Source organism: Diorhabda sublineata, chromosome 5 (genome assembly GCF_026230105.1).
Source record: "Diorhabda sublineata isolate icDioSubl1.1 chromosome 5, icDioSubl1.1, whole genome shotgun sequence".
Taxonomy (NCBI): Eukaryota; Metazoa; Arthropoda; class Insecta; order Coleoptera; family Chrysomelidae; genus Diorhabda; species Diorhabda sublineata.
In genome coordinates, this window is record NC_079478.1 from 20,513,905 (window position 1) to 20,538,706 (window position 24,802).

General features: G+C 29.9%; 1 protein-coding gene across 18 annotated transcripts in view; it reads left to right on the top strand.

The window, feature by feature from the left end:
* The window catches only part of LOC130444519 (tensin-1), a 112,572-nt gene that overhangs the window by 58,728 nt on the left and 29,042 nt on the right, over window positions 1-24,802 (top strand). For 12 of the 18 annotated variants that reach the window (XM_056779680.1, XM_056779690.1, XM_056779682.1 and 9 more), the window contains 6 exons: window positions 15,864-15,908; window positions 20,431-20,643; window positions 20,727-20,899; window positions 22,651-22,800; window positions 22,881-23,260; window positions 23,316-23,495. In XM_056779680.1, coding sequence (XP_056635658.1) covers window positions 15,864-15,908; window positions 20,431-20,643; window positions 20,727-20,899; window positions 22,651-22,800; window positions 22,881-23,260; window positions 23,316-23,495 — 1,141 coding nt within the window. Of the gene's footprint in view, window positions 1-2,414; window positions 2,656-15,863; window positions 15,909-20,430; window positions 20,644-20,726; window positions 20,900-22,650; window positions 22,801-22,880; window positions 23,261-23,315; window positions 23,496-24,802 lie in introns of those variants that run through there. The other 6 variants (XM_056779681.1, XM_056779684.1, XM_056779697.1 and 3 more) reach the window with 3 other exon arrangements.

Here is a 24,802-nt window from a genome sequence, read left to right on the forward strand (position 1 = left end):
TAATAGAGCTTTTTTGCTGCTGTTATGGATTCGGATTGGGAACATATTGCAGTTTATTTCCTTGGAAGACATTCGTATATTATTGTATTGAAATTCAGTTAACTGTGCTTCAATAACTAAAGATAAAGCTTTTTCCGCAGCAAGCGTTTCATGTAATAGTTTTTTAGCTATGTTTTCTGCACCATGAAGAGCAACATCTTTCACAATGTTTGCAATTTTTACTTGGCCACGAGTTCTGTACTTCACTTGAGCAGCAAATGCTAACTGGGAAGGTTCCAGTTCTTTTCGGATAACCTCCGTTTTTCTGAGCTGAGCTGAGATGTTTTGTTCAATCCAAGTTTTGTTTTTTTCGTAAAAACTTACAAAATTCCTATGAGATGCTAATAACCTCGATTTATATTCCGAGATAAATCGACTCAGCAAATGCTTGCTTTCAACAAACAAATCATCTACATGTAGGGCAGTTTGCACTCTAGCTTGCAAGTACGCCATTTTGACGTCGTGGTTCTTGGAAATCCTTAAATAATAGTGTATAAAATATAATAGTGTATAAAAGTGTTTTTCTGCTTAAAAATACGGCTTCTGACTTATTATTAAGTAAAAAGTGCATATTCACGTAGAAATTCAACTTTAAGCCAAGATCTAACAGGATCTTTCACTTTATCTCCATACATAGACAAATAATAAAAATATAAATTAAAAGATTGGAATATTTTATTTCAACCATAAAAATTACGCTATTAAATTTACAAGAATAAAAAAACCACATTCTCACCTCCAGGAAGGCAATCCATTTTATATATACAATAGTTGAAAATAGTTTTTATAAAATAGTTGTAAAAAACATAAAAAACAAATGAACAAAATAGCACTTATCAAGTAATCGTTTTCTCATTAACAACAGAACGAAGTTTTGGTTGTCGGCCCTCGTCGTGTTTATTCGTACAAGTAATAGATAGGGCCGCGTTTATAGAGAGAAGTCATTGAAGAATAGAAACAACTAAGAGCAATTTTATATAAATTGAGTTTTTCAATTTAGAGTTTTGTCCGATTTTTCGCCTGTGTGCGGCTGTTAGACACTTTTTATAAACTATGTAACTTTCTAGTATCTTCGGTTTCCTGGAAATATCTAATTTGTCATAAAAACAATACATAGAAATACCCGCCGTATGAAAAATGTAAAGTAAATAAACAGAAAATACTATGCGCGTCCACCACTTTAACTATGGTTACGTATTAGAACAGGACTGGTATCATGGTCTATATCAACGGACGAGTTCGTAATATTACTTTTCATAAATAATTTTCCATTTTGGGTTTACTATTTTAGAAGTTTAAATATACTTTTGTTTACAAATTCAAATGTGCGAAAAGTTAGAGACATCCTGTATTCAATTTTTTTTAAACCCTATTTTCAAATTCTAGATTTAACGTATTGATAAGAGATAATCTCATAATAATCTTGTTTCTTTGATTGCAAGAAAATATTTCGTCATACTTTTCGATCTTACCTCGTATTTAAAATATGTTAAATATTCTAATCTTATATTAACCTTTTTTTACTATAAACTTTTATACGCAAATTTTTTATTTACATACAAAACAATGGAATGAAACTGAAAAGAAGCAGTTTTTCTAAAAAAAATTCCAAACTTTAGCAATTCATTACCCTTGTATAAATTTAAACCACAAAATATGATTATTAATAAATCAAAACCTCAATAATTCTATATGAAACCTTAAAAACAAAACCCTGACCTATTTTCTTGTGATTAAATTATAAATATTGACCCTCGAGTACGGCCCTGCACATGTCAGTTCTCTGAATCTTTATAATAAATTTCGATCTGTTTGCGGTAGTCATTCTATTCAAGTCAGGTAGATGGAAACTCTTTGTTATTCATATAGGACAAGGAAATTGTGGCGGTAAATACTCTTAAATGTCTTTTTCGGATGGTTTTGCTAAATCATCGGTCATTATTTATATACAAAAGGAACCATTTCTTGGAAATTTCTGCAAACACTCAAAGAATCTATAATTTTCTTTTCACTTCTTAGAACTTTTTGTTTTTCTTGATGATTTTAAGTCCCTTTTCTATAGAAACTAACATCAAAAACATAAGTCAAATTCTTCTTTTTCTGTTGACTAAAGAATTATAGTTAATAAGAGAAGTATTAAACATAGTAAAAAAATGAACTCACAACAAATAATAATGTTTTGATTCTGGAAAATCATCAGGAATATATAATTCACTCTATTAAAAATTCATTTTATTTAAAGATATATGTTCTTCTGTTTTTAGATATCTGACCAATAAAAAAATTCACGGTTCTAATATTTCCAATAGTACCATCTCTCTTTCTCCCACACTCTCGGCGAGCGCTAATCGTTTATCAGAGCATTATTCTTCTCTTATGATTTTAGTGTCGATATCTGTTTTGACTAGAGCACAACTGGTGAGCTTTCGATCGTTAAAAAAATGCGTCAAAAATTATATTGAAAAACGATAATGGTGACGCCGTGGGGGTGTTTTGTGATGAATGCAGATGTAATGTGATCTGTATAATTTTATAGGGAGGTTAATTGTGTCCAGTGGAACTATGCTGTCTACATACGCGCGAAAACCAGATTTATTTTATTATAATTGGACTGGGGTGAGTGCTCACAAATTTGTTGTATTTTCAGAAATATTAAATAGAAATAATAACAATTTTTTTTATTTAGTTTAATGGTTTAAAATTATAAAAAATTAAAAACTAGTATAAATGTTCAAAGTTAACCTCAAATTTTAATATAAAATGACGGAAAAGTGATTTTTCGTTTTAATTTCTTTTGTGGAATAATGTTGTGGAAAAATATCATTTTCCGTATTATTCTCTTGGGAAATGAAAATATTTTACTAGATTTTTGGATGTTCTATTTTTCTTTCAATTTACTAGGGCGTAAAATCACACCCGAAGCTAAGTGTAGATGCTAAACAATTCCTAGTCGAATTTATAGATTTTAGTAATTTGTAAACTACTGAAATATGTTCAATAACAAACTGAAGTTACTTTTTTTCTTAATTTTTACTAAAATCACGAAAAAATTTTCTATTAACGCCTGTCAAACATAACCTAAACGATTCAATCTGTTTAAAGTTTTATAGAATGGCAGATATCTGTTGATGTGAGCATTGTTGCCATTTTGATTAGAAAAAAATTCATAGCTTTTGTAATAATTTTAATATCACAAAAAAAATGATTTTTGTGGTAATAAAATTCTTTGTTATGAATTTTCTTTAACAATTAACATTTTATTCAAGTTGTATCTAATTTGGTTATTCAATTTTATTTTTATTATGATTTACTCTCTAGATATGTCGTAATTTCACGACTATCAACGCATTTGATAAAATTATTGATATCTCTAAATGACACCGATATTGTGGCATTCCTTTGAAAAGTATATTCGTAACATCACAAAACGTGACGAAATTTCGATGTTTATCTAGAAAATTATTACAATCATATCCATTTACTCAATTAAACCCAATAAATCAAAATATATTTATAATTTTTGACCATCTATTTCCATAATATTAGTTAAAACTTTTTGAAATGAAAAATACATTAAATTAGATTGATATTTTGTAATTCTAAACTTATTAGGTACTTCATGTTTTCATGATGAAATTTGGCAATACAGTTATTTATTTGACACATAATGTAGGCCATTTCCTTTTGGGTGACGTTAGTATTGGCGGGAATTATAAAATCTGTTTATATGATCAACAAAATCTAAATTTAAAAATTTGCGGGGTTGCCAACTTTGATTCTACTACAGAAATTATTGGAAATAATATCAAACTTTTTGACATTAATTAATCGATTATCACTAGTAATTTTGTATTTCTTGTCGTCTAGTGATATTTTCAAGTTAAGAAACAAAAAAAAATATCACACGGGGTCAAATCTGGTGAATAAAGTTGATAGGGCAGCGGTTTTTTCGATTATTGTCTGAAATGAGTAAGAACGTCGTCAAAGTTTCTTGCATCATATGACTCATTCAATCTTTAAAAATGTCTCAACTATCACCTTCAAATTCAATCAGCAATCTACCAATACGACGAGGCTATATACTTATCAAACTATCCTCGTATATATCAAACCAAACCGCGTAAATATAAATTATTATAAGTATCAACTCAGTTTTTATTAATTTGATTAAAAAAATTGAAAAGAAATTTTAGGGTGATATATTACTTCCCTAACAAGCAACTATTTATCTATATGAATAATTCATTACGATATTTATTTCCCATTGTGCGACATTAGCAATTACGAGCCTTACAAACCATTGTGTGATAATTTTGTGAACGAAAACTTACGTGCGAATTCAAATTGTAGGCGGAATTTCTAATAGATCTTTAAAAAGCCTCATTAAAGTCCTTTCTATATTCAATATTCATAATTTTCATATATACACCGCTTTCAAATAGCTCCGTATGTACTAGTTACTTCCTTATCGTACCTAAACTCACGATATATCACACAAAATAAAAATACAGTTAAACGTACTAGACATTTTCTAAAGTGACACTTAGATGGCTCTGCTTGTATTAAATTCTTACAATTCCATTTAATTTCTTGTATCGTACTCCTTCCATCGATATATTTGTATACACCCTTAACTCGTATTACTAATCACCGCACAGCGGAACAAAGACAGACAAGAGGCCGTTTCTTTCTAAAATTGACACGACGTATCAATATAGGAATTGTATTTAGCATCCTAGAATTACTATTTCTATGGTTTTAACCTTGAAAAGACTATAAATTTGACAGTTGTCACACTATTAGTTTATGAGATATGTGACCTCTATAATCGTATCGTCCTCAAAAGAAACTATTTACAATAATAAAATCATATTTTACCGATAAAAAGATTATTTCATGCTAGTTTACCGTTAAAAACATTATATGACCAAATCTAAAATCTTTATTTTAATGTATACTCGTGGCGTCATCTACGTATCAGACAGAGAAACTTTAATATGTCATGTCGGTTTGTGGGTGATAGGCAACCATATAATCAAGCAATTAAACGTAAAGAAAATGTCAGACGATGTCTATAAAAAGTTATATTAGGATCGAAAAATTTGTAATGTACTTTCTACAACGCAATAATACCTTGTATTTTATTAGCAGAATTTATTTTACTGCAAATTGTTACGAGCGGACATGGAATAACCATTTAACTATTTCTACAGGGCGATACGAAAACAACATACATAGAGGGTCGCAAAAAAATAAACACAGTTTTAATAATTCAACTCGGTAAGCTAAAAAAATATTTTTACGTGTTTTGATATAAAATTTAATTAATTTTCGTGTTTTCTTTGTTGGGCCAGGTAATTAGTTTGGTACAAGAAAGATCGCGTTGTACAGATCAGAGTTTGTTATTCAGTACAGGTCAAGAGGCTAGCAAAGCCGCCATCTTGATCGGGGATTCTCGTTGTTTCATTCTTTAGGCAAAATCTTCAGCTTCTCGCCTCTCGGTGTCAAAAAATTCGATCAGCTGGCCTTATCGTCACAAGGGGTAAAAATATCTGCGTTTGGATGGTTTGAATTACTAATTTTGATAACCAAAAAACGTATTTTTTGAAAGCACAATGTTCCTAACCACAAAAAGAGTTCAATGAAAATGTTTTTCTATAAATTTCGACATGTCACTGTAAATTTCAACTCCGCCATCTTAACGAAACAACCCTCGTATACACGATTTACAGTACTCGTTTTAAAGGTATGTTATATAATAATTAGTGATATATATGTGTGATATGTGATATATATATATATATATATATATATATATATATATATATATATATATATATATATATATATATATATATATATATATATATATCGCAAACACCAACACATATTTACACGTTTTTTTCTTTATGTATCTAGTTAGATACGGACACGTGATGTCTAAACAACAATTACTGCTTCTGAATGTTCTTGATTTTAGATTTCTTCTGTTTTAAAATTAGTTTTCTTAATAACTTTTGAAAGATGATAAAAAGTATTAAAAAAAATTTATTTTAAAACAGTAGATACCTAAAATCAAGAACATTCAGATGCATTAATATATCAAAATAAGAAATTGAAGAAATTTACAACAATTACTTGAGAATTCATACGGGGGTTGTAATAAAAGTTTTATAAAAAGAAGCGAAGGTTAATAAAGACAAATGGAATAGTAAAAATGAAAAAAATCCAGTGGAAAAGGAAGAAAATATAATAAAAATGGAAGGAAATTATTTACGAGTGATTTGAGTTCGGGAAAGGAAATGGGGGGAGATTTTAAAGGTGAAAAACAGTTTTTTTCGATTTTTATTTTATTTTTTTTTCACCTTATTTTGATTCAATATCGGAAAAGCACCCTTCGTTCTTTAACGTAATATTTTCGATTGAAAACTAGGGTGCTTTTTCGATATTAAATCGAAATAATCTAAATAAAGATGAATATTTTGAATAAGAAAAAAATACCGTGCATTTGGGACATAAAAAGGTGAGTTTTTACCAAATTACGTAAAAAATAAAAAAAAAACAACTAAAGTTATTTTGATTTTGTACCGTTTTTTTGCTCAAAAAAATTGAAAAATGATCGCTCCTGATCTATAATTAGATAATTTCAACTATTATGAAGATAATCTGAAATCACTATCAAAGTAATTTTGTTATTTAACAGCCACACCTCGTATATTATAGTTAAAATAACTCTTAGAAACATTAATACTGTTAAACGGATGGAATCATTCTATTTATAAAATTTATTTGGCAATAAACAAAAATTTACTGGTAAAATTTTCAATAGTCAACTTGGAGCGTTCTCTACGTATTGCATTAGATGAAAAATATCTGAATAGCACGAGATTTGTAAAATTTATTAATATCGAATGAATTTTTTATTTAAAATATTTTCTGTTACGCAATAAAATGTTAATTTTATAGTTTTAAATGTAATTCTACATACAAAGGATTTCAATAGATGATTCATGCCAAAGGTATGTTAATGGAAGCGAATAAAATTTTGTACGATGGGAAGGTAATTTTTTTTTATCAACAACTATTTGTCTATCTCGAAAATTATGATAAATAATCACGCAAATGAAGTTTCAGGCACGATACGCCCAATAAACTGGAAGTAAATGATGTACAATTCGATTTAAATTGAAATTTGACCCAAATCTAATGTTTTTTATTGAAGAGATATAATTTTAACAAAATTTTAACAAAAAGTCACATTTTTCATCAAGCCGAATACATTTTAATAAAGGAAACCCAAAATTTGATTTAAAACTAACGTTTTATAACGAAACAACAATTTTAACAAAATAAACCCAAAATTTGACCAAAAAGTGACGTTCTTCATCAATCCGAATGAATTTTAACAAAGGAAACCCAAAATTTTATCAAAAAGTGAGTTTTTTTAACGAAACAACTCAATTTTTAACAAAAGCCCATTAATTGTATAAAAAGTGACGTTTTTTTTAACAAAATTTACCACAAAAACTCAATACTTACTTTTTATCTAGAAACGATAAAACCCCAAAATTTGATCCAAAAGCAACGATTTTTTAACTAAACTCAATTTTAACAAAAGAAACCCAAAAATTGCTTAAAAAATAAAATTTTTCATAGAAGCGACTTAATTTTAACAAAGAAAACCCAGAATTTGACCAAAAAGTAACGTTTTTCATCAAAATGAATGATTTTTTAACGAAACAACTCAATTTTAAGAAAAAAAGCCCATTAATTGTATAAAAAGTGACGTTTTTTTTAACAAAATTACCACAAAAACTCAATACTTACTTTTTAACTAAACAACTCAATTTTAACAAAAGAAACCCAAAAATTGCCTCAAAAATTAAATTTTTCATAGAAGCGACTTAATTTTAACAAAGAAAACCCGGAATTTGATACAAAACTAAAGTTTTTTTATAGAAATAACTTAATTTTAACAAGAAAAACCAAAAATTTTATCCAAAATTAACTTTTTTCAACGAAACAACTCAATTTTAACAAAAGAAACCAAAAAACTAGCTCAAAAATAAAATTTTTCATAGAAGCGACTCAATTTTAACAAAAGAAACCCAAAATTTGGCCAAAAAGTAACGTTTTTCATCAAAATAAATGCATTTTAAGAAAAAACTCAAAATTAACGATTTTTTAACGAAAGAATTCAATTTTAACAAAAGAACCCTAAAAATTGTATACAAAGTGACGTTTTTTTAACAAAATTTACCACAAAAACAATACTTTTTATCTAGAAACAAAACCTAAAATTTGATCCAAAAGCAATGATTTTTTTAACTAAACGTCACAATTTTAACCCAAATTTGCCCTAAAAATAATCTTCCTAGAAACCACTGAGTTTTAACAAAAGAACTTACGGATCCGATATTTACTTAAAAATCAATGTCCAATATGTATTCCAATCTTCAATATATTTTCACTGGAAATTTTATTTGTACGATTCCGAGTTCATCGAATCTACTGGAAGGTTCTAAAATGTTTAAGAACTGTTCTGAAGAACTTTGAGAATATTCTAGTGCCTCAAATTGATTACAATCGGAAAAGTTCACTCAATTTACAAGTTGTTAACCACGATTTTTGTTATAAATCTTTGAAACCCCAGTATATTAAATATTTTTTCCGGCATTTTAAACAATCTTAAACCCCTCGATATTTTGGCTCTAGAAAATCATATTCCAATAAATTTTTCGTGAGTGTTCAGTCTTCACTTTCGTCGAAACACACTCCAGACAGTGTAATTGTGAGTGATGGTGTAGTGGTGGTGTAAACAGTCTTCAGTCTCGTCGAAACGCGTGTCACACAATGGAATCGTGAGTTCTGGTGTAGTGGTGGTGTGAACAGTCTTCGGTCTCGTCGAAACGCGCGTCAGACAGTGTTTAAACTTTTTATTTTCAAGAAACAATAACGTATCTGTCAATATTTCAAATATAAACATTATTTGTGGAAAAAATACTAATACTGCATTCCTCCTGTAATTTTTTTGTCGTAAAATAGAGGAAATACTTTGTAGTACTGGCGGCAACATTCTCATCTAATTATCATAATAATTAAACGTAAAATAAACTAAACATTGCCACGTGTTTTATAGCCATGTAAAAAAAAATCTTTTAGCCCCAATTTACGCTAACTAAAAACGCGTGACATCCGTTTTAGGGGTGTAAATCAAAAATAGAAATTCCACATTACCACGTGTTTTAAGGAAAAAACAAAAATTTGTAAAATATTTCATTTATTTATGTACTGCAAAAGTTTGTAAATAACTTTGTTGATGGGCCGTCTGGTATTTGACATCTCGCACCGAGCCTGCTTCTGTTCATTTTCTGATTTCGTTCCAGAGTCGGATTCAGATGTCTACAAAAAGTTAAACCCTTAGATATTATGTGAAATCAAATTTTAGTGTTGGCTCTATCAAATTTTGACAGATTTTCGTATCGTAGACACCCCTATTTTGTCCTCCGGATCTTAAACCCGGTCCTGTTCCATTACAAATATATTGAATTACTTTACGTCTAATAGTTTTGAGAAAAGAAGATTCGATAAAATGTTTTAATAAAACGGGAATTTTTAGTAAACCGACCAGGTATTGCTCGAAACACATATTGAACCACCCTCGTAACTGCACAGATACGGTTTTTACGGGTATTTATGGTTGCCTTATTTGATAGTAATTATATTACAATTTTTCCAGACAAGGAATGTTCTCATCTATTATTGGTTGCTTTGAGTTTTTCCTGGAAACTATATTCACACTTGAAAAAAATTTATATTTTCTCCGCAAAACACGTGTCAGAAGCTATCTTGTGATAGTTCTAAAACCGTCAAGCAGTCCCAGCGTTTTGTACGTTTTTTAATATTTTAAGGATATTTTGAGGTTATGTAGAAAAAGCAATTAATGGAATTTACAAATTTTTCAATTATCTACAATATTTATATAAAAAATTTTCGCATAAAATCACCCGTTTTGTCTTAATTAATGCTTAAACTTTACGAAAATCGAAGCTACTATGAACATTTTATGAAACTTGGAAAGAACTTTTGAAATATTAAAATACTAATTTTCGTCTAGTAAACGATTCAGATCCACACCGGTTACCATAGCAACCAAACTAAACCAAGCAAAGATCAAACTTTTCGTACCGCATCGGTCAATGTCGCGTATGCAGTTTATTTCATATTTATACAGGAATGGACTTGGAATTTTTGACATCGACATGCGAAAAATATTCATTACCTACAAAGTAAATACTTTTTGTATTGTCAGGAGAAGAAAGAGGAATAAAATGAAGATCTGTTAGTGTACGAACATAGAAAGATGAGCTGTCTATTTTTCTATTAAAAAAATTATATACGAGGATAGTCCCAAAAGTACGTAGACTTGACTTAGTGTATTTCATTTTTTAGACTTTTTTCTATATGTATAACGTGCTTTTGTAATAATTTGCTCATTTTTCTTAGTGTACTAACATAGAATGATGAACTGTCTATTTTTCTCGTAAAAAAATTGTATTTGAGGATAGTCCCAAAAGTACATAGACTTAAACTTCTTGTATTTCATTTTTTTGACTTTTTTCTTTACGTATAACGAACATATATGCTTTTTTGATAAATTGATCGTTTTTCTTAGTGTACGAACATAGAATGAAGAGCTGTCTATTTTTCTCTTAAAAAAATCATATACGAGGATGGTTCCAAAAGTACCTTAAGTACATAGACTTGAAACACACAAAGAAGATCTAAGGCATTTCACATTCGACATTCAATATTATATGTCATTAGTTCAAGATAAATTTTATGTTTATGGTTTTTATTTAAACTTTCGAATACAAAATTTGTTTTCTTGAGATAAATTACAGACCCCTCGTATATTTCTTTTGGAAAAACAAATTGTTTCCCTTCCGTAATGTCGGCAGGTTATGTTTCGAGCTGAAAAGTTTCCAGACGGGCATATCGGGCAAGTTTGCCCGACGAACGAAACCGATTATTGTCGAAAAGTCTTTGCCAACGGTTTTTCCGGAAAGAGGGGACAATTCCGGGATGCATCTGAAGCGGGCGTGTCTAATACTGCATCACAGTGAATCGTGAACGGCGTTTCTTATATTCGTCATGCGATTGAAAAGTTTGTGATAAAAACGCGACTGATTTTCTATGATTATTCAAAAACAGGGAAACATATTTTTGGAAAATGTCATTTAAGAAAACGAATTTAACTTTACCATTGAAACACGTGATTACAAGGAAGAATCGTTCAGTACAGAATGATCTGACAAGGGTTTTATATAAAATCGCTTTTACGATTTGGCACGTGTCTTTTTACATGGAAAATGCTTCTGCACAGGTAATTTTATCAATATTTCAATAAATTTTGAAAAAAAAATCTTTTATTCTATCTATTATCAATCTATTTTAGTAAATACTTTTCTCTATTTAAGTGATGAAGTTTTCATAAATATAATTTCAACTTTAATACCCTATAACTCGGAAATTACAGTAAAAACAATATTAAAACAATAAAAAAGGCTGTAATCAAAAAATATTTATACATATACGTAGTATGTACAACATTAATAACAAAAAAATTGAAAATCCCTGTGGAAAACAATAATAAATATTCGATTTCGTACACTTTTTCCAGTGTATAACCTTCTTATGACGTACAACTCGTTTATTTGATAATTTAATCATTTTTCTCGGTATATGGAATTTTTCAAAGTTATACTTCGTTAAATATCGTACAATCATTTTTTATAATTATCTCTTCGTATTTCATGTTTAATTAGTTTGTATAAAACTTTGTCAAAGTTATATATCATTGAGAAACTTAAATATTTGATTGCGTACATTTTTTTAGTGTATTCAACTTTTTTCTACGAGTATAACTCGTTTTTATGATAACTTGATCATTTTTATCGATATATCGAATATTTTTCTTAGTGTACAACATTCTCTTTCCAAAGTTTTCTCGGTATATCGAAATAATCGATTGCGTACACTTTTTCCAGTATACATACTGGTTTTTGACTTTTTTTCTTTGTGTACAACTCGTTTTTATAATAATTTAAGCATTTTTCTCAGTATATCGAACACGTCCAAGTTACACATCGTTCATAACCGATATAATCGTTTACTAACACTTTTCTTAGTGTACAAACAATCCTTTTTGCGTATAGCTGGTTTTTTTAAAACTTTTAACAGTTTCCTCAGTATACCCAAGTTGTAAAAGTTTTATCTCGTTTAAAACTGAAATAACTCATTGCGTACACTTTTCTCAGTGTATTTCATTTTTCAGACTTTTTTCTTTATGTACAACGTACTTTTATGATAATTTGATTGTTTTTCTTAGTGTATTTTTTATAATTATCTCTCCCTGTTAATCTGCTTTTTATAGAACTTTTAAACAGTTTTCTTGTTATATCGAACTCGTAATCTCGAGAAACTAAAACATTCGATTTCGTACATTTTTTTCAGTGTACAAACATTAAAATTTTGAAAAATATTATATACAGTCAATTTGGCAGCAGTGTGGTAAAAACTGAAACGCCCACATTTCATGGTATTAGTAAAATCCTATTAAGATATTAATTTTATCAAAAAATTTCACCATTTCAAATTCCTTGTTTGAAACAGGATATAACAACATAAATGACGTTAATATAAATATTTAAACTATACGGTAAAAACCGTACAAATTTAGCGATGACATAAGCTAAACGTGATAGATATTTATAATCTGGTTTTTAAAATTTTTCCTATCTACTTCAGAAACTAAAAAAATTTCACATCATTCAAATCAACAATCATTTTGATTATTAAATTTAGTTTTCAGTCACATAGAAACCTGCCATATTATTATTTAAAACCAAAATTTGAAATTTAAATTAACAATATAGTAAAAGTTGATTATTTAGTCCCTAGAGGGCGCTTATTAAACCGAAACGACATTTGTCACTGTCCCGAAATATTCATTTTAAATTTTTGATTAATTACGTTTTTTATATTAAAATCTAATTCTAGAACTTTCGACTTTCGGAAATCTCCGGCGCGTCCGCTAAATTTCTCTCGGAAACTGCGAGTTCCAAGGTTCGCTAGGCTAGGTTTGGTTAGGTTAGGACTTTTTGAAATCGATAAATCACATAAAAATTAAACACTCCCCAGTACAGTCTTCAGAAATATCATTCAAAAATTGAATTATATTAAAATTGGTTTAAACTGACAGTATCCAACGAGTTTGACCGGTTTTTCAGACTCCTACTTTAGTGACATCTAGGTACGCACGTTTGGAGTTAAAACCGAATATTTAATATCTAATTTTGTTATTTTGTTTATATTCCCTTGAACTAAAATTGGTTTATTTGTTTTCGTTAAAAAATACACTGTACAATCTCAAGATTCACTCGAAATGTTTATTTGATACATACACACTAATCCTTGATACAAATTATCAGATTTATACTAACAATTTCTCTAAGTGTGAATAATTTTTTTATACCTTAAGCCAATAAACAAAATCCGATAATTATTTACACGTTATCAAAAGGTATACTTTCAATACTCATTCAATACATTTCAATTTTTGCGTTGTTAACGATTGGAAAGTTTCCGAATTCAACCGAAGATGTTCAAACTTATCGATACGCTAAAAAATTATCCATTATCCATATTTAAACGTGGCAGTATAAGTTTGTAGACGGGGGGTGGTCTAGACGGCCAAAAACTGCAATAATATCGAAAGAATTACTGGAAGAACCTTGGATCAAGGTTAAAGAGATGGAAAGGCTATAAGAGACGATATCATCTAAAAAGTTCACCAAATGGTACTGGAAGAACCTCGAATCAAGGTTAGAGAGATGGAAAAGGCTATAAGAGACAATATCATCTAAAAATGTCATCAAATGATACTGTAAGGACCTTGGATTAAGATTAAAGAGATGGAAAAGGCTATAATAGACGATATCATCTAAAAAGTTCATTAAATGGTACTGGAAGAACTTTGGATCAAAAAGGTCACTAAATGATACATGAAGACAAAAGATGGTCCCATTAGTACCTGTCCTGACCTAGAGATAGCGGTAGTTGCTTGAATAATACCACGTCGGCTAGTATTTGTTAGCCCAACTAATATAAAAGCTGAACTAGATTATACTCTGGATGAGACCAAATAAATTTTACCAGAAAATGAATATAGAAAAGTGATATATAAAAAAAATTATATAAACGATTTTTTTCTTTACCCCTCGTATAATCCAAATCATTATAGTCTCGTACAGATAATTGAATATAAACACATTTGGTAATACCTTGGAGCGAATAACCTTCCTGCACGCTTTAAATCGACTCAAACTGAAAAGAATAACCTTCCACGATTCCCAAGAAATAATCTACCATTTACTAAATAAGCTATCACAATGTTTAAGTCAGAAGTTCTTCATTTCCCCAGAAAATTATATATTCGGAGAATACCATTTTGGTAATACTTTTCGTATTCCTCTCGTGGGAACCGAAACGTTGTACCCATTCGCAATGACCAAACCGAAAAAAAAAAAATAAATAAATAAACATCCTACAATACGAAGAAGTCTTGACACACCCACTAAAACGGTTTTAACTAATTCCATAGACGTATCTATTTGAATTCAATAGTAATATCATGTTTTTTTAAGTTATTTGAAATTTTTTTAAAGATGATATGAATTTATACACACATATTTACGTAATTTATTTATACTAACACTAAATACACTTAGCTATGCACTAATTTATTTAAATTCACCGTTTGTGTTATTTTCCACCATTCTGATTTGTTCACTGTGACATCTGATTGTTTAATCACTCTACGACTGTTAGACACTCATTATATTCATATTCCAGAAATTCATTTTACCGTAAACTAACAAAAAGGCGTTTTTAGAATCGTCGCTAGAAAAACAGATTACAAATTATTTAACATAAAATTTATATTCTATTAGCATATTCGATTAGGTCCGGCTTCGCTATCAATGTCAGTGGACGATTTCGTTCGAAACATTTAAATACTTCATTTTATTTTTGGAAGATGTGCACATTACAATAAAAAGGTCGTCAATTAATTAATTAACGCTTTCAACTATAATTAATATTTTAGGAGCCATTCATAAATTACGTCACACCAATTTTAGAAAATTTAAACTCCTCTGCCAGTCCTTGTCATATGCTGTCACATTTGTATAATCCTCCATACACCTTCCTGATGTGACGTCACGCTTTTTTAAAATTTATTCATGTGCTTAAAAATAATTGATAGAAAATAGTATTTTTGGGTTTTTACCTATACTTTAATCGAATAATCTAATAAAATCAACTTCAAATGTTTCATATAACCAAAAAAACCAATTACTAGTTAAAAACAATAAACGACTAATTTAATTAATAGTTGACATAGGACGTCACAAAAATTACATCATACCTACTGACCCCTAGTGACAAATTGCTACGTTTCGGTGATACTTTTCCTTCTCAATTGGAATTATAGACATTAAAAATATTTATTTCGTTAGTTTTATTATTATATTAAAATTTTTAACAACTATTAATATTTTTGGGTACGTCTATAGTAGACACGCCTACATCAAGTGACCTCGGCGCCATGTTTCCAAACACCGTTTCATTTTTTGTCCTTTTAACGACTTATTTTAATGTTTAAAATAAATATTACATATTTGTAGATAATGATCGTTAATGTGGGATAGTCCAAATACGATTAATTACTAAATATTATGCTAATATCTTTTTTATTACAGCATGCTCACGAGGAATCGATGAAAACCGGCCATGAGGTGAATAAAGTGAGTCATACTTAAAATTTCTGTTGCTACATTAAAATTAATCTACGTAAATACTGTTTTATACATCTTTTTTTATATATAAATAAATATTTGCAACAAACTTCATTTCTATTATGAAACGAACGTTATACTTATAACCATAGGCGTAGCGTATCGTTTTTAATTTGGGTAACAAATTAAGAAATTTTTTATTGAAAATTTGTACAATTATAAAGGCTTTCAAGTGAATAACTTATTAGATAATGTTTATTTTATTGAAAGACGTGTATTAATACGAAGTAATAGTAAATATCTCGAATTTTTCAACTTTTTTCATATTGTTTTGTTTATAAATCGTCTTGATTTCAGTTCTCTTTCAAATATTAGATTTTTTCGAGGTCTTTAATGAATTCAAATTATTAATACACTATCTTTAGCGCCTTCTTCTGATGTCTATTAACGTCGATTAAGGTCGAATCACATTAATTTATGTATATTTAGGTGAATTGGCGTCTACTTTTGTCAGATATTGGCAACAAATATACATCGACGTCAATATTTGGCTCCTGGTATGTCTCCAACAATAATCCACCAACATTTATGGACTCCATTTTCTTTAATAGCTTTTTTAAGAAAATGTCCTCGCTTCGTTCGTCACAAACAGGACCCAAATTTACCGAAAAGAAATCTAAATGGTATCATCTTTTAATCCCAAAACTACTTTTAACCTCAAATTGACAATTTTTTTCGCCAAATCGAGCTTTATTTCCTGGACTATTTCGAAAAAATTATCTTTTTCTTGTATTCGAGTGTTTTTTTAATATTTTTTCATATCCCATGCAGTTTTTAACATATTAATGTTTGTTTAATCTATTTGTCAAATATCGAGATGTTTGTCTTCTGTAAACAGCATCTTAGTCATAATTTTTCATATTTTTCGTATTCGTTTTTTAGTTTTTACATCGATATATTTTCAAATGTTGTTGTAAATATTAAATATCTCTTCGTAGAATATGATATACCGAGTGTCGTTTAATTAATTCGATACTACAACAAATGATTGGAGAAAATCTAGTTTATTGTTAAAAATATGCGTGGGCAATGAAGCGGAAAAATTTAATATCACGTTTTATTAAGAACAATCCATTTATGTCTGAAAGATAAATATCGTTTGTGAACGTGTTAATGTTTAATGGCTGTCAGCACATTTCTCTCGATGTTTTTTGCCTCAGTTTCATCAAATTCTTCTTCGTTTGAACTGAATTTGTAATCGGCGAGCGTTTTTTTGAAATCAGTAATCAGTGGGGACCAGATCTGGACTATACTAAACCGATTAGTTCAATTTAACCATAGTTGTCATCAATTTGTGATTCGGTGCATTGTATTGGTGGAAAAGTCGACATTTTAGGACGTTTTTCCTCACTTTTAGCATTCAAACCATCCATCAACTGTATGTTGTGCTTTTTGATCTGGTTCACCAACTGCAGTCCACTCAGTGATGATCGTTTTGATTCCGGAATGAAGTGATGGATCTATGGTCCATCCATTGTCACAAAATCTGTTTAATTATGTGTAAAAAAGATTTTGAAAAAAATGTCAAATGAGTAATCACCTCAATTGGACGACCAGCACGTTCATTATCATCTATGTCTATACGAACACGTTTAAATACAGCAAATGGTTCTTTTGGATGGATCAGAGTCCTGATAACACTTTTGAAACCATTGATGAATTTGTACAAGATTTTTTCTTCAAGAATCATGAAATCGTTTTTAAACTATTGTTTAAGTATCTTCACTTAAATGGTTGTAACTTTTTTTTGATTAATCGAAACGTCATAAAATTTAACATATAGTTTTTTGAAAGTGGGTACTTCATAAACGGCATATGGATTTGACAGTGGTAGCGCCATCTGTGTGTCAGTCACACGACTTATTGAGTGATGTCGTAATTGATAAAACTGCTTATTGTTTTTATTTCAATTTCTAGTTCGTATTTATTTTATTTTTTTTACATCGATTTAGCCGTATGAAATTCTTTCTTTTCAACAGAAATTTCACCATTTGAACAAAGAATTTTTATTTTAAAAAAGATTTCATAATAATTATTATATTATTTATAAACAACTACAGATAAAGACAATTCATCAATAATATATTTTTAATATATATATATATATATATATATATATATATATATATATATATATATATATATATATATATATATATATATATATATATATATATGAAAAAATTCGTAACAAAATATTTTTTTGCTCTGAAATATTTCCATTTTTGCACAAACTTCCTTTTTTTAAATGTTCACTATCAACAATTTACTAAATTCGTGAATACATCATATAGTGATTAACGCCATCTATTGTTCGATAGCGAAAACTCAATTCTCGTAGCAAGTATTTATGATTTTCATCAATATTTGGCAACATTTCCAATTCCAATTGTACAATATTTCTTTTTTTAAAAGTTCACTATCAATGGTTTCTTAAATTCGTCAAGATTCACACGAATACAGTGAATAACGCCATCTATTGTTCGATTTCGAAAACTTATCCTCGTAGCAACTTAATTTAGAACCTAAAAACATCAGGTGTTGATGAGTAATACATATACGAGGGTCAACGAAAAAATAGTTATTGAATTTTCGTAAATATACATATAAATTGAGTTTTTAACTGAATATTTTGGATTAGATTAAATTATATTTCTTCATTTTAATTAAATTCCAAATGTACGTCACTGTTTACGTCATTAATCTTGTTTTATTTATCGTTTTTTTTTAGTCTGCGATTGATAATTTGCGATACAAATAACTTATTGAACTGTTATATCCAAAACAGTCTTTATGAAGCTTCAATAATACAACAATAGCTTTTAATTAGTTATAATAATAATAATAATGAAACTTAAACAAATCGATACGATTCCATTTCAAATGTATTCAATGAGAAATTGTGATCTAAATATTTTTGTAAAACTGGTAAGTAATTATATTCGAAATTACGACAATCTGTATATTATTTTTTCGTGCAATTACAAACTAAGCTCTTTGAGACTTCGGTAAAACCGTGCTTAGATGCTCGAATTTCTCTCCATGTAAAAAAATATGTAGAAATCTAACGGTACAAGGTCCCGACTAAAATTTGGTTGCTCAAATATCAAAATTTTTTCGAACTAACTTTCACAGTACGTGTTTTATCTCAAATTCAAATCTCAAACAAATTTGAAACCAAACACTCTCATCTAAGATGCAATTTTCACGCCATGGGAATCACGGATGATCCAGAGTGCCGACGGTGTGTCAAGGAAGACATCTGTGACTACACAAGCGTTGGGAAGCTTCATGACATCGAAGAGTTCAAAGTCAAAACGCTTCTCAAAGATACGAGGGGGTATCCAAAAGTAACCTTAATAGCATTACCATGGGTAGAGCTTTTGTAGAACTGATTTCTGCCGCTAGGGATTCGTCGTCAGTTCAGTGTCGCGCGGGCCGTTTAGTTGCCTGGTAAATTTAAGTGAACAACGTGAAATTTTGTTTTCTACTCGTTTTAATGTCGAAAACTACTTACAAAGATGATTCTATGGGGAAAATTCAACTGTATGAGTGGTTTTATCGATTTAAAAATGTCGATTGATGACAACTCTCGCTTGGGACGTCCATCAACTGCCCGAATCGATGAAAATGTTGAAAAAATTTCGAGAACTTGCGCGTACAGACAGTCTGAAATCATTGAGCTTGGTTTGGCAAACATTTGTGTAGTTTTTCCACCATGACAACGCAACTGCACACTTAACCACGCACATTACTCGACTGATCTGTCTCCGTGTGACTTTTTCTTGTTTCCACGCTTGAAAGGACGGCGATTTGAATACATTGAAGACATCAAGAATTTGGGTATCCACTCTTAGATATAGGTAGACTCACAACAAAACTTTCCTTTGGTGATTGTCCTTTATCTAACCATCAATTTTCCACGTTGTGGTTGATTAGATCGATCCAAAACACGATACGTGAATCGTTTTTTTAGTATCTTCAATCATCAAATCACATTTGATTCTGGAATAGAGCAAAAGGCTCAATAAACTGGTGAAAGGTCAATAGAGTTGTTCTAGATATTTAGAACTGAATCACAATGAATGTATCAAGTTTGAAATCATTTAAACGATGACCTGGACAGTGGGAATCCCTAACTAGCACATCTTGGTTGTAGTCATATCGATGTAGATAATCCAAAACTAGACATAGACTGCGATTTTTATATTAGAACTATTGAAAAAAGTTGAGGATTCCGATATATACAAAGGGATCCATGATCCGTAACATCTTCCGCTTGTACCACACAATAAATAATTGGATTTGGGTGGTTTTCCTTTTCCCTTGGATCCTGTTTTTAATTGCTTTACAAAATTCAACGTTTCAACTCTGAGGTCTTCTTCTTTATAGATTGCAATCTACTTCTCATCACCAATTGAGTTACCACGTGAAACCATTCATTCTAGAGTGAATATTCTGTCGTTTTCAGATGCTCCGATCCACATCGTGCAATGGTTTCGGCGAGGCCCTCACGAGTCAACCGAGATCAACGCGTGGAGGTGCGTCTACCATGGATCTCGGTTACGTTACCGAGAGGATCATCTCCATGTGGTTCCCCTCAACGGCGACATCTCGTTCTTATAGACAAGGACAACAGCAGGTCGCTCATATGTTGAAAAACAAACATGGAGATAATTATATGGTAACTATTGGATTTTATTGTTTGACTTAGGGATCTTCGGGAAATGTTGGTTATCGTTATCGATTGTGTTAATTTCTTTATAGGTTTTTAATTTATCGGAACCGAAACGTTCGTTGAGGAACGAACATAAAAACGTCAAAGAAGTCGGTTGGGCTCCGAATTTGGCGCCACCTCTGGAGAAGTTGTGTAGTATGTGTAAAGAAATCGATTCTTGGCTTTCGGGAGATAAACACAGAATTGCGGTTTTGCATTCTAGGTATATATATTTAATCAGGAGAATTGAAAAAAAAAACGAATTGAATTTAGATCTGGACGTTACGCAGTTTTCAACTCATTTTTCTGCGTAAAAAACCGAACCTATTCGAATATTGACAAGTCATCTTGGATTGTTCTATCAAATATTTCGAAAAATTAATCATTTTATATAATAAATTCGATGAATTGAGCCGCTGTTATGGAGCTGAATCTGGTGGTCAAAAAATTTGTCTATATTCGGTCAAAATTTGTTTTTGAAATTCAATTAAATCTATATTCAATCAAATTTTCGAATCATAACGATTTTGAAAAGACATGTCAACTGAGCTATAAACTTATTGATTCTATCTTTAAAACATTCTCAGATATTTATTTATCGAAAAAAAAAAAAAATAGATTTTATCGACTTAAGCTGCTTAAAAGTTATTATTTCGTATTTATTTTATTAAAAATGTACATTTCGTAACATCCCTGTATATAACGACATCCAGTACCGGCTTCTACCGACGAATTTTTCTGCAGCTAACTGTTTTTTTTTCGGTTGCTCCATTTTTTTGTCGATTGCTTTTATTTTCTGTTTTAAACTTAAAAACATAAATATTTGTATTTTTTCCTCGATTTAGCGATTCCCTGTATATAACGAATCGGTGGGGTCCATTTTTTTGATAAATAAGCGCCTGGGAATGATAAATTTTATTGTTGTTCAATTAGATATTCCTGAAAGTGGTAAAAAGTAATAGTTATTTTCAAATAACCCCTATAAATATTTTTTGTAAGGTCTATATTTTTTTGATAAATGAATATCAGAGGATGATTCAGAAAAAAATATAACATTTTGATCATGTCTTTTATTTGTTGTGTTCAATAAGATGTTTTCTAAACGTCATAATAACATTTTAAAACAACTCCTGTATTTGTTTTTTTGTTTGATGACGACTCAGGAAAAGAAATGTCTTATATTTTTTTATGAAAAAACTTATTTTTAAACGTGTAAGAAGTTAATAATCGTTTTTAAACAACCCCTGTACACGTTTTTTTGTAATATTCAATTTTTTTGATAAATAAATGCCTCAAGATGACTCAGAAAAGAAATTAGAACATTTTGAATATACCTTTTATTTTTTTTTATTAAAAAACGTGTTTTTAAACGTCATAATAAGGTAATAATCATTTTTAAACAAACCCTGTACACGTTTTTTTGTAATATTCAATTTTTTTGATAAATAAATGCCTCAAGATGACTCAGAAAAGAAATTTGAACATTTTAAATATACCTTTTATTTTTTTTAATTAAAAAACGTGTTTTTAAACGTCATAATAAGGTAATAATCATTTTTAAACAAACCCTGTACATGCTTTTTTTTGTAATATTCAATTTTTTTGATAAATAAATGCCTCAAGATGACTCAGAAAAGAAATTAGAACATAAGAAGGTAATAATCATTTTTAAACAACGCTTACTTTATTTTTTATTAAATCTAAGGTCTAAAACACAAATTTACCTTTTACTTAAAATAATTTAGAAATCAAATGTTTTAATACGAATAATTTTATTAATATATCGACGACCTAATAAACGAATTTTCAACATTTAAGGTTAATTCTGCACACAGCTCCTAGGCAGATAGGCAGATATAACCGGTTCGAAGCGGTTCGAAACCAAACACAGATCAGAAACAAACATATTTGTCTCTATTAATTCGAGTTATATACATTTAGAACTAATAGAACGTTAATTTTTATCAATTTTAGGGGTAATAAAGATAAATTAGGGGTAATCGTTTCGGCTTACATGCATTATTCTAGTATTTGCGGTAACGCCGAACAAGCATTAGATCGATTTTCAATGAGAAAATTCTTAGACGACACCGTCGGACCTCTAATACTACCGTCTAATAAAAGGTAGATACCAATTTTCAATTATTCACGTTAAATTTCTTCCACAAAAAACATTTTTTTCTTTTTTTTTCTATCCCCTTCAGGTACGTGGACTATTTCTCTGGATTACTTTCCCATAACATCAAAATCAATGCGGCTCCCATGTACCTTACGCACGTCACTGTTCTCGGAGCCCCGTCTTTTTGTCGCGGTGGTTGTAAGGCGTTTTTGAAATTATACGAGGGTCATACGCCGATTTATACGTCGGGTGTTTATTTCATATCGAGCGGAGTGAGTCAATTCACGGTGAACGTTTCCGGTGAAGGACGAAGGGGATTACAACTAAGAGGCGATATTTTGATCAAATGTTACCATCGAAGCGATACCGGTCGGGAAATTATTTTCGCTTGTCAATTCCACACGTGCGCAGTCTCAGATCATACTTTGAGTTTCACTAGACAAGAATTAGACGGTGCTTGTAACGGTAAATAATTTTAATGAATAAAATCGTGATTTTTTAAAAAAATTTTTGAATATAGATCCTAGATTTCCTTTGGATGGGGCAGTGGAGCTTCATTTTTCCCCCGGTCCTGAAGGTAGACATCCAGTACCGGCTCCTACACCTGCGGTACCTTTCACTCTAGCAGATGATCCAGTTACGAGGGCCGATAGTCCGTTACTGATCGAAGATTATGATGATTCTGAAGAATATGACGAAGGTGAGTGAAATTTTTTTACAGTTTCGTTGTATTTTTTTTTCGCAAAAAATTGAAAATATCTCGACTCCTGATCGTTTTATGCCTTTTATTTCGTATGAAATTACAATCCCAGCTTAAGGCGCGAACCATTTGCTTCGTTTACGTTATTTTTTTCTTTTACAAAAATCGAAATTTTGAAATTTTAGAACAATTTGAAAATTTCTAGAACGTTTTAGGACATTTGGGGTCGTTCTTTTTTGTTTTAGAACATTTTCGTTTGTTCTAGAACATTTGAATCAAGACTATATCGTTTTAAATACCTTTTGTTTTGTTCTTCATCATTCTGGAACAATATAAAATATTTTGTTCGACTCTAGTTCAGTTTTTAATGGTTTTAGAACAATTTAACCACTTCTAGGTCGTTTTGGAACATCTAGGATTGTTCTTTATTGTTTTAGAACATTTTAGTTTGCTCTAGAATATTTTAATCCACACTATATAGTCTTCAGTGCAACTTGTATCGTTCTGGTACATTATAAAACGTTCCAGTTGATTATACATCATTTTTAAGCACTTTTAGAACAATTTAACTCCTTCTAGAACCGTTTCGGAACATCTAGGATTGTTCTTTATCATTTTAGAATATTTTTAACAACTGTATCTTCTTTAGTACCACTTGTATTGTTCATTTTCGTTTATTCTAGAACATTTTTTAACAACATTATATAGTCTTTAGTACAACTTGTTTTGTTCTGTATCGTTTTGGAACATTATAAAACGTTCCAGTTGATTCCACATCACTTTTAAGCACTTTTGGAACAAATTAATCACTTATTGGACCGTTTCGGAACATCTAGGTTTGTTCTTTATCATTTTATAACATTTTCGTTTGTTCTAGAACATTTTTAACAACACTGTATAGTCTTTAGTACAACTTGTATTGTTTTTTATCGTTTTGGAACACATAAAACGGTCCAGTCGATTCTATATCAATTTTAAATAAAAAAAATCCATTTCATTACTTTGTAACCAAACTCCTTATATATTATTGAAATCGTTTTTGTTCGTATAGTCGATTCGAGAAAACCTGCGTGTTCAGTTTATTTCTGTCCAATTGGAACAGTCGTCGGTGCCTATTTTAGAGATGAAAATAAATTTCGGGAGTCCGAACGTAGGTAAAACATCATCGGGCGTTTACTTTTCAACCTGCCGGTATTATTCTCTGTGGTTTTTACGGTTCCGAGTTGTTATTTGTGCTGTGTACTTCGGCAAATATTTTTTACTGAGACTTCTTCAGATCCGGATCAGGTAGATGTTTAATCAAAAAT